Source organism: Malaclemys terrapin, chromosome 3 (assembly GCF_027887155.1).
Source record: "Malaclemys terrapin pileata isolate rMalTer1 chromosome 3, rMalTer1.hap1, whole genome shotgun sequence".
Taxonomy (NCBI): domain Eukaryota; kingdom Metazoa; phylum Chordata; order Testudines; family Emydidae; genus Malaclemys; species Malaclemys terrapin.
Window position 1 is genome coordinate 72,129,793 of NC_071507.1, and position 10,085 is coordinate 72,139,877.

General features: G+C 43.1%; 1 protein-coding gene across 1 annotated transcript; it reads left to right on the forward strand.

The window, feature by feature from the left end:
- The first annotated feature begins 1,305 nt into the window (after window positions 1-1,305).
- MAP1LC3C (microtubule associated protein 1 light chain 3 gamma) lies at window positions 1,306-3,576 on the forward strand. The gene is made up of 4 exons (XM_054023488.1): window positions 1,306-1,417; window positions 1,505-1,560; window positions 1,720-1,826; window positions 3,033-3,576. Exons 1-4 carry the CDS (start codon window positions 1,360-1,362, stop codon window positions 3,241-3,243), a joined length of 432 nt encoding a protein of 143 aa, XP_053879463.1. The 5' UTR covers window positions 1,306-1,359; the 3' UTR covers window positions 3,244-3,576.
- The last annotated feature ends 6,509 nt before the right edge of the window (window positions 3,577-10,085 follow it).

The following is a 10,085-nucleotide window of genomic DNA, read 5'->3' on the forward strand; positions in this document are numbered from 1 at the left end:
TCTGCAGAGGAATGCAGAGATAAAAGATAAGAGATACAGAAATATGGTGCTTAATTTTTTTCCACTGAATGAAACACTTTACCAACCTAAATGTTTAGTTACAACCTAACAGCCAAATGCAACCTTCAGTCTTTTGGGCAAAATGCTCTTTGCCACTAAGGGGAAATCAGCATTCTGTCCTTGATTTTGTAGCCCCAATCCTCTTTAATTAAAACCATAATTCACGATCCCCCCTCTCCTGTTCTAAGCTCATCAGTACCCTAAAATGGTCACTGTATCAGAAGCGAACAGCCCTTATGAGACCTATTTTTCTCTTGCTATGTTAAGTCATCCCTGTGCCTGATTGAAAATGTGGGAGCTGGGTTAAGCAATGAAATATGGCAGGTGCACATACCTCAGTAAGTTACTAAAACAATGCACTGTGGTTAATCTTATTTAATTCAAAATGGGTGAAATCACCTATGCAGACAGCTAGCACAAGGCCTGTGCACCACCTATGTCTTACTTAAATCCTCACATAGGACCTTTGGCCCAGCTCCTCAAAGGTATTTAGGCTCCTAACTTTCACTGATTTCAATTTCCACTTAAATTAATGTCAGTTAGGAGCCTAAATACCTCTGATGCTCTGGGCCTTTATGCCTAGGCCTCTGCAAATGACTGATTAACCCCTCATTTCTCCCAATGAGACTAAGCAAGTCGGCCCAGCACTTTGTTCACACGGCAGTTTGCTACAGGTATAGCATATTGTAATAACACCAGCATGATGCATCCAGCAAAGCCCCAGCCCTATCCCATCTTCTTCTGGCAAGGGCTTGGGGGTGCAGGGGGAGCATCGTGCATAGGCCCCCCCCAGGAGGAAGTGCCTGCAGTTGCTCTCTTGTAACCCCCTCTGGGTAACATGTTTTTAATGGGTCTAGGAAGGAGTCGCAGGCAGCTGTCCTCAAATGGAGCAGAGTCTGGAACGACGTAGAGACGCTTGAAGAACAGTGGGATCCAAAGACCTTCTGACACACAAAGAGTAAAACAAATAATATGGGAGATACAATGTGTCAAAATGTCCTTTCACGACGTGTACACTGTCCTGTGCAGGTACAGAACACAGGCAGAAGTCCTCTGCACTCTCTCTGTCCAACAGGCAGACCCCACCATTCCCTGGTAAACTAGCTGCAGCCAGGTTGAATCCGCCCCTGCTGTGTGGGAGAAATGGGGGTGGGGTAAGGGAGTAACATGATGTCACAACCAGGCCTTTATAAGGGGCTCAGCTTAACAACTTCTCACAGTTTGAATTCAGCTGTAGTAGAGGACTGGGAGCTGCTTGTTCTTGTTAAGCTCTAATAAGGAAGTATTCTAGTAAAGAAGATGCAAACTCTGCATAGCAGCCAATCTGTTAGACCTTTTAAACTGAGAAAGAGTTTTGGTAAGTCAGCTGGGTATTGTACACAGCTAAGCTATATTGGAGGTTGAGGAATGCACGTGTATAATATTTGTTTTTTCTTTTGCACAGCAACTAGACTGGAAGAAGTAGCAGGAATTCGGGCAAAGTTCCCAACAAAAATCCCGGTAAATATATCTGTTCCATTTGCTCTGTCAGTATTTTAGCCTTGCTTAAATAAGTTTAAAGCTCAGCTATTGAAGTCTTTGATGGTTTTTAAAGGGGAAAAAAAACACACACTTTCAATTGCTTTTCAAGGTGATCTCTTATTACTCTCTTAAAAACAGGTAATTGTTGAACGGTATCAGAAAGAAAAGTATCTTCCTCTACTGGACAAAACAAAATTTCTTGTTCCTCAGGAGCTGACCATGACACAGTTTATAACCATCATTAGGTATGTAGCAAACCCTGGCATAGCAATTAGCACTTTATAAATGTGGCTGTGTGCTCTTATGCTGTGGCTTGCAAGTTCTGGAATCTAGATGTTAATTTGAATCATGTTCTCTAGTACCCAGTCAAGGGGGGGCTCAGTTTTACTGAGTGCTGTGTGTGGGAAGCACAGAGATCTTCTAGTCATTGCCTTCTTTTTGCCTGCATGACACTAACCGAGGTAAAACCTCCATGTTCTCTCATTTAAGATAAGCTTTCTTTCCAAATCTGTTCAGAGCTTCTTGTGAAATCAGTGACTGCATAGAAGCACAAAGTTTGTCCATGAGCCTAAATAAATAGGGTTTCTGTCTGATTCATGTCCTGCTTGCCTCTGTGAGGAGAACTTAAATAAAAAGGGAGTTGACTGGTAACCAGGACTCTGAGATTTTTAGTCCCAGCACTGCTACTGATTTGCTATGAACCTGAGTAAACCGACAGAAGTGTCTCAGGTGTGGGCTGTGTGAAGCAAACTGCTTCTAAATTGCTCTGAGGTCATTGGCTGAAAAGCTCTATAGGGAAGTCCTCTACCCCTGTAATTCTTAAATATATTCTAGTCTAGAGTATGTCTCTCTTTAAAAGAACATTGCCTTACAAAGCCTATGATCTCTATATAATACAATAGCTTCCATCAAGTACAAAGGCTATGTGTGGGTGGATGGGCACACAGGCCTAACTCTTGGGAGTTGAGCCCCTCTGAGAAGGACTAATCTCTCTTAAAAGACTGAGTGAAGCTTTGAATATGTCTGTAAATAAAGGTTTAAAGCCATACTCTATCTTGCATCATACGTAGAACAGTGCTGAAGAGACTTCTGCTCTCTGCTTAGTATTTAGTAACTGCAATTGAGTAAACAAAGCCCTGACTTCAGAGCTTTTTCTGCTTCAAATATTTGACTTTGGAGACTTGCATAAAAGAGCCACAGACTGAAAAATACGGATTTGACAATAAGACTGGATTTAAATCTACCTACATGATTGATTTAACATCAGTAGGCATATTGACTTACAAAGCACTCTGGCTCATCTCTGGAGTATAAGGTGATAAATGTGTTTGTTTTATCACAACTGCAATATTTGTCAATGTGGTTAATACACACTGCAAAAAACTCCTCAAAAGTGGCTTGTATTTAGAAAATAATCCTTTTTTTCCCCCCCTCCTTTTTCCTAAATCTAGAAGCAGAATGGCTCTAACTGCTACACAAGCTTTCTACCTGCTGGTGAACAACAAGAGTCTGGCCAGTATGTCTCTGACATTGGCTGAAGTGTACAGGGACTACAAAGATGAAGATGGCTTTGTATATATGACATATGCTTCCCAGGAGATGTTTGGATGTCTCTTGCCCACTGCCCAAGGGAAACTTATGGAATGCCTTCTAAAAACATAAGGGCATGTCTGACTGCTGCTATTAGGCAGCTGATCATGCCAGTGACTTGAAGATCAGAGATGCTCTTTCTAGTATGGGATCTTAAACACTGTACTGAGGGCTAATGGCCCAGATGTTGGCAGGACCAACTAATGCAGCAGTGGTGGTGCTCTATTCCTAGATAAGTAACTTGGAGATATATATTTTATATTTGAAAAGACACTAGTGGGTTTTTTTGAACTGCACCTTTAGGGTTTTTTTTGTAATGTCAACGTTTAAGTTATGTAACTGCTTTTTAAGGGAACTCTAAAGCCTGAGCCTAATAGATACAAATAAAGATACTTTTTAAGACTAGGTTGAATGTCCGTATTAATCTGGGGGAAGTATCTAGAAGTCTCCTAGAAAAGTGTTGTGGAGTACACGTGGAGCATAGGAGCAGCAGCAGAAGTTTTAAAGAGTGACTTGAAATAATGGATTGTGTGCACATGTTCTTTAAAGATGGTGGAGTAACTTATTTCATGGTACACATCACTAACCTAGATTGTACAGCACCACATAGAGCATATTGAGTATTCAGCTCAGTTGTCTATTTATGGAAATGTTCCTGTTGAACTATATGGCCCAGCTACTGTATGATCTAATGGAACAGGCTCAGCCTAATAAACAGTTGACTAGACTAGCATCTGAGTTCACATATCTACCTAAAATACTAATTACATGTCCAAAACAGGATATTAAGCAGGAAGTGCCTCTTTCAGGAGTCTCTATGCAGCACTTTCTACAGTTGTAACAGTATTTCTAGCTTGAGGTTAAGCTACTCTGCTTTTTGAACTCTGGTCTAGGCTGAATAGGCAGTTTGCTTTGTATCTAGCAACAGCTAGGTGAGGCCTTTTAAAGGGGAGAACCGTGTCACTCACCTCTCCCTTTCCTCCAGGACACATCACACGCTGTAAGGAGAGTAGAACTCTTAAGGGTGCACTCTGAATTAGTCAAATAACAGTCTGCTGAATACAAGAGTGGTGTCTTGGAATTGGGTAGGGTAGGAGAGCCCATGTCTTTTCTTAAACTAGTAACAAGGCACAATTTTCAAAGATGGTGCTTTGAAATCCATTTGACTAAAGGGATATGAGTATGAATTTAGTAAACTTTTTAAAGTCTGAAGCCCCTTCACCCCCATCGTGGGAGGGGGAATATGGTGTAACTGGTGCCAAGGTAACTACATCCCCTTCTCAGTTTAGAAGAGCAACAGTTCCTATGCTACCCCAAACCTATTGTAATGTCCCCTTAATCTGTAGAAACCTCAATGCTTCTTGGACACCTAGTATAGTGCACTGCAACCACTTTGCTGTGGAACAGGCACAGGCTTGCTTTGAGAGGGTAGGAACAAGAGGACTGCAGCAGGAAAGGGGGAAGTGTTTGATTTCCTCTAAATAAACAACATTTGCAGGGGGGTCCTTATGCACTGATGTACCTGTGCACTCCAGGGGCAGTGCTGGATGCAGGTTCAAGTCCTTTATAATTAATACTGCGGCAGTGGCCTGCTAATTGAGTGCTATCTTACTAAAAGTGATGTTATAGCTCACAAAACATAGGAAGCTTCAAAGAAATCATTGCTCCACCTGCCTTGCTGAAAAGAGCAATATCCACCAGAGTATGTATTACCTATACCCAGTATATTGCTGGATCCCAGAGTCTTACATGGACTGTTCACACTTATGCTCATAAAGGCACAGTGGAAACAGTTTCTAATTGAGCTCAAGCAGCCCTTTGTTACAGGCCCTCAGGGAGCTAGGAAGGCACCTGTTTGGCAGGCACAACACAGAGCACTCCTGAGCAGCTGCAAGGCTCTCTTGGCTGGGTAGGGACAAAAGGAAAGTTTACAGTATCCAAAACTATTGTGCCTTCTAGCTTGTTTAAAAAGAGCTTGGCTTACCTGTTTTTTGTCTCCCAGTGTTGTGTGTGATTAGTCCATAAAAAGGGAAATGGCTCCAAGCTGGCAGAAGTCACCAACAACTCCTCTGAACCCTAAAAATCCCATGAACTAATACAGTGTCACTGGGTAGTAACAAACCTGCCCCTCCTGGGATAGGTTAAAGCAAATCGGAATAAAAAATCATAACTGCCTTCAGAGGCAGAGGTTTCAAGATCTGCTGCAGTAAGAAAGCCAGAGTGAGGTTTGTTACACAGCTCAGTTGCAGTTAGCCGGGCAATGATGTGGCCTTGGCTTGAATATAAGTTGCGCATTCTCCTGAACTGCTGGGAGTTGGTGTCATTTAATCCAACTAGAAACAGGGCAAATTGAGACAGTAGTCTGCTGTGCTGGCTCCAGAACCAACCTGTGCAACCGAAATAACCACAGGGCTCCTTCCAACAGAGTTGCTGCTCAAAGAGTCAATGTTTAGCTAAGATATTACACACTTAGGTGCACCGATATTGCAATGAAGGGCACCATTGCTAGACTGTATAGGAGGTAAATTCCACCACACTTTTCTATTTAATGAAGAGGGCAAAGACTGGGATATCTCATGTATAGCTGTAAATCTGCCCTTGTTTCTGAGTGGGGTTATGAACGTGAGTTCTTTGTTGATCTCAGAGTGCGCACACGGGGCTTGAGCTTAGGAACAGACAATATGGATGCTAAGACTGACTCTGCCACAAATTATGGGTGCACTCCTGCAAGATGCTGAGCATTTTGGCCCCAACCCACCAAAGCGCTTAAGCATGGAACCATTCATGTGATGTACTTTGCTGGATTGGGGCAAAAATGTCCAGCTCCTCGGACTGGGTGCTGGGCAAGGAGTGCTGAATCAGGACCCTGCCACGCCAGCCCCAATTAAGGGGAATGGATTGGGGCTGGCTGAATAGACCTGTGCCAGCCTGGCAACTAGCAATAGCCTAATTAGCCCGGAGCTATAAAGGAAGGGAGGAGGGAGATGAGAAAGGCTGAGGCCAGAGGCCGGCAGTTCTGGTCTGCTGTTTGTGAAGCCTGGCTGTAAAATCCTGTATATAGATAGCAAGGTGGTGGTGGGAAATAGATATAAATAAAGTGCAGTGATGACTGCATCAACCTGAGGTGTCCCTGACTGGGTTGTGAGGGAATCAGGGGCAGAAGCAAGAGGGGCTCAGCTGCGCCTTGCTACAGCCTCTTACAGCATAAAACTACATGATCTGGTGCAAGCTCTGTGCCTCAACTTCCCTATCCATAAAATAGGGATCATACTTACCTGTCGGTTTGCAAGCACTTTGAGATTCTCTGAGGAAAGTGCTAAAGAAGGGCTGCAAGTGACTGCCCAGAAGCCTTTTAAAGGCCCCAGGAAAAGGGGTTACATCAATAACTTCACCACTGGTGTTCTTACACAGGAAAGAACCTAACTGCAAAAGGGCAACTGTACACTTAAACCATTCATATTCATGAATAGTGCCATTCATAACAGACAGGAGTGTGGAAGCTCCGTACTTTGTTAACTCTTCTGGAATAATGAGCAGGATTGAGGGTTAGTATCTGAATCTAGCTGATGTCCCAAAGAGGCTATATGCTGCCTTGTATCATCATTTGCACCACTGCAAAGTAGGTATCAAATGCTCCCATGGTAGCATTCTACACTGACTGACAGGAATAAATGACTACACTAAGTACAAGGCAGCAGGGAATCAGACCTTGATTTATTTTTCTTTCAACAGGTGAGGCCCTGCCTTGCCATTTCAGTATACGAGTAACTCCTACTGAAATGGTAGGAAGACTGGGGCCCTGCCACTAGGCAAACAAGATAATAAAATCTTCCATGTGCATCCTTTAAGGAAAAGTAAGACCTTTATGCAGTCAACAATATTGCCTTCAGAGATATGCAAGCTGTAGGCTGAGTGTATGTTGACTGCTTAGTAGGACAACCTGGGAGGGAGAGTTGTTTGTCAGCTTTTCTAGGGGGTGTGGCTTCCCTACCCCAGCCTGGTATCTCTCTTACTTATACTCACAATTTGGGAGGTGGAAGAATTCTTTGAATTGATAGAGGCACCTTCTCTTTTGCCTGCTTGCACTTATTAATGGTGCTGACAGGCAGGGACATCTCATGTCATGACAGACACTAGGAAGAACCCCTTCCCTGATAAGATCACTGCACATACAGTGAGCTTGGTACTTCCACAGGCATCATGTCATTTCCTTAAGTCAACCAAGGCTGGGGTGGCTGTTGAAGGAGGAAGTGGGGGTACACCTGCAGTTCTCCCATAGTTTGGTTATTCATACCCCAAGCACAGTCATACTACTTTCAGGCAGAAGGACAAGGACTTAATCTAAAGTAAGGAAACAACAACTCAAGACAGAACAAAAGTCACATCTCAAAAAGTGAGTCTCTCTCTTGCAACACGCATAAGCTTGGAAGGGTTAGATTATAGCGCTAAGTGTCAGTTCTACCCCCACACACACAAAGTGATGGGGAAATATTTCCATTAATAATAACTGAAATGTACAGAGGGCCAAAGAAAGAAAACTGCTGCTTGATAACTTATTAGAGTGTGATTTATTTTGTATATTTTGACATGTGATGTTGGCAATTTGTGTTTTAATAGTTATAAAGCTTTAACTTTTTGAATCGCAACATCTGTCATTAATTAATTATTGTCTGACACTCCCTAGTGTCTGGGACACCATAATTTCCTATAACTGTGAAAATTTAAATTGATAAAAAATTAAATAGATAAAATGCTTAAAAATAAATATCAATATTATCCATCAAAATTATTTAAAATAAAATTCTGCCAAGCCTAAACATACAGCAGCAACTCTGAGAACAAGATCACATTTGCTCTTGTTGACAAGGAGACGCCAGGAAAATTGACAAATCACACTGCTGCATCAACCACTCTCTCTTTCCCTCACACTCATTTCCCCGATCAGAAGAGACACAAAGGGCTGTTTCTTCTTTGATATTTCTCCTCTTACCTCCTCCCACTCTAAATCCATCTCACAGTAGATGGGAGGAGGACAGGGTGACTAGACAGGAAAACCAAAGAAACTCAGTGTGTTGCTCTTTTCTCCTCTCTTTTTACCCCACACAACCCTGTTCAGTGTACCTGTTATTTTCCCTTATCTCCCATCCATATGTGGTTGTGGTTGTTTTTTTTTTAACCTGTGCTCAAGCCTAAGTTTCAAGTCCTACCTTATGCTGGTATCCTCAGACCTTCTCTTCCTGCCTTTTTTACATGTCTCTTTTTTCCTTTCCCCTCCACTTCTCAGGTTTCCTCTCACCTTCCCCTTGTTAATCTTCCACCTCCCTGCCCATTGTCTGAACACAGGATTAAAGGGCTACTTATCACTGACTTCTGTCCAGGTGCTGCTGCTGCTGCTATGTTCCTCCTGCAGTTTGTGCCTCTCAGCTATAGCTGGGAGCAGACAGGACTTCCTTTCCTGTACTAATCAGCAGCTAGGCTGCTGGCACATTGGGTCACACATCAGGTGTGAGACAGCCACTAGTGGAGCTGCTAGGGGAAACGCACACAACTGCACTTTGGGAATGGAGGGGGCAGATGCCTATGGGGTGAACAGGTGTCCCAGCAAGGTGTTAATGAAACCAGGCCAGACATTTAGGACATGTGGAGGAAGATGGTTGGCAGCAAGGTCTTTTAGAGAGGAATGGGGAGAGTGCAGTGAGACTAGCACAGGGCTGTTACATTCAGCCACAGTTGCACGTTACAGCTGTCCCCCAAATTGGGACAGGACGGCTCCCTCAGCTACAGGTTTCACAATTACAGCTGGTCCCACATGCATGTTTTCAACAGAAACAAAAAAAACAAACAAATTGCTTTTGTCTCCATTTTCTACTGAACATTTTGATTTTTCAGGAGCAATCTGAATACTGACAAATGTATGATTTTTGTCCAATAGAGCTGGGTTTTGGGGGGCATTCCATTTTTTAGTGAAAAAGATCCAATGTTTGGCAGAAAACAGACACTTTTTGTGAAAAATTTTGTTTAAGTTGAAAACTCAATTTCCCGTAAAAAAAATACAGTCTTGACAGAAAATTTATGACCAGCCCTATGCACAATCCCAAAATGCAGCTCTGGCAGGAAGCTGTCTTAGGGTACGTCTACACTGCAGCTGCGGGTGTAACTTCCGTCTTGGGTAGATGTAGATGTGCTAGCTTTGAATTAACTGGCATGCTAAAAATAGCACTGAAGCTGTGGCAACATGGGCAAATTGCCCAAGTACCAGCCCCCTTGGAATGCCCTTGGAGCAGCTAGCCCAAGCTGCCACGGTTACACTGCTATTTTTAACACACTAGCTTATTCAAAGCCACCACGTGTATGTCTACACGAGCTGGAAATTACACCTCCAGCTCCAGTGTAGATGTACCCCAAGGAAATTGCTTAAGCCTAAAATCAGCATTAAAAGGCTCGGGAAGAAGTAAGCAACTATCCTTCAAAGTAAGGAGTCTTTGCTATTTTGCAGCATAGAGGCTGTATCGAGATCCTCTCCACCCCAGCTTAATAAACGCAGGGAAAGAAAAGCAGTTGGGACTGAAAGGAGCCTGTAGGGAGTTAACTATTTTGATAATTGTAATATCTATACTAGAATAGTGGCCAGAGGCTCCACTCAAGATGAGAACTCCATGGCAAACACACACAAAGACAAGGGGCAAGATTTGCAAAAGTCCCTAGTGATTTGGGGTGCCTCCATTCTGGGTGCCCAACTGGAGACTACTTAAAGGGGGCTGATGGTCAGAAGGTAGGTGGGCTGCACATTCTGAAAATCAGGCATCTTCTTTAAGATGTCCAAAGTTGAGCAGCCAAAATCATGTCATTTCTGAGCATCTTGGCCTTGGTCCTTGCTCTGAAGAGTTTCTCATCTATTTTTGATAATGGCTACT

Bases quoted from the DNA above. Each gene is read 5' to 3' on its own strand.
- MAP1LC3C (XM_054023488.1), top strand. From the start codon at position 1,360: ATGCAAACTCTGCATAGCAGCCAATCTGTTAGACCTTTTAAACTGAGA. The intron at 1,561-1,719 runs GTAAATATATCT...TCTTAAAAACAG, and splicing joins AGTTCCCAACAAAAATCCCG to GTAATTGTTGAACGGTATCA. The intron at 1,827-3,032 runs GTATGTAGCAAA...TCCTAAATCTAG, and splicing joins CAGTTTATAACCATCATTAG to AAGCAGAATGGCTCTAACTG.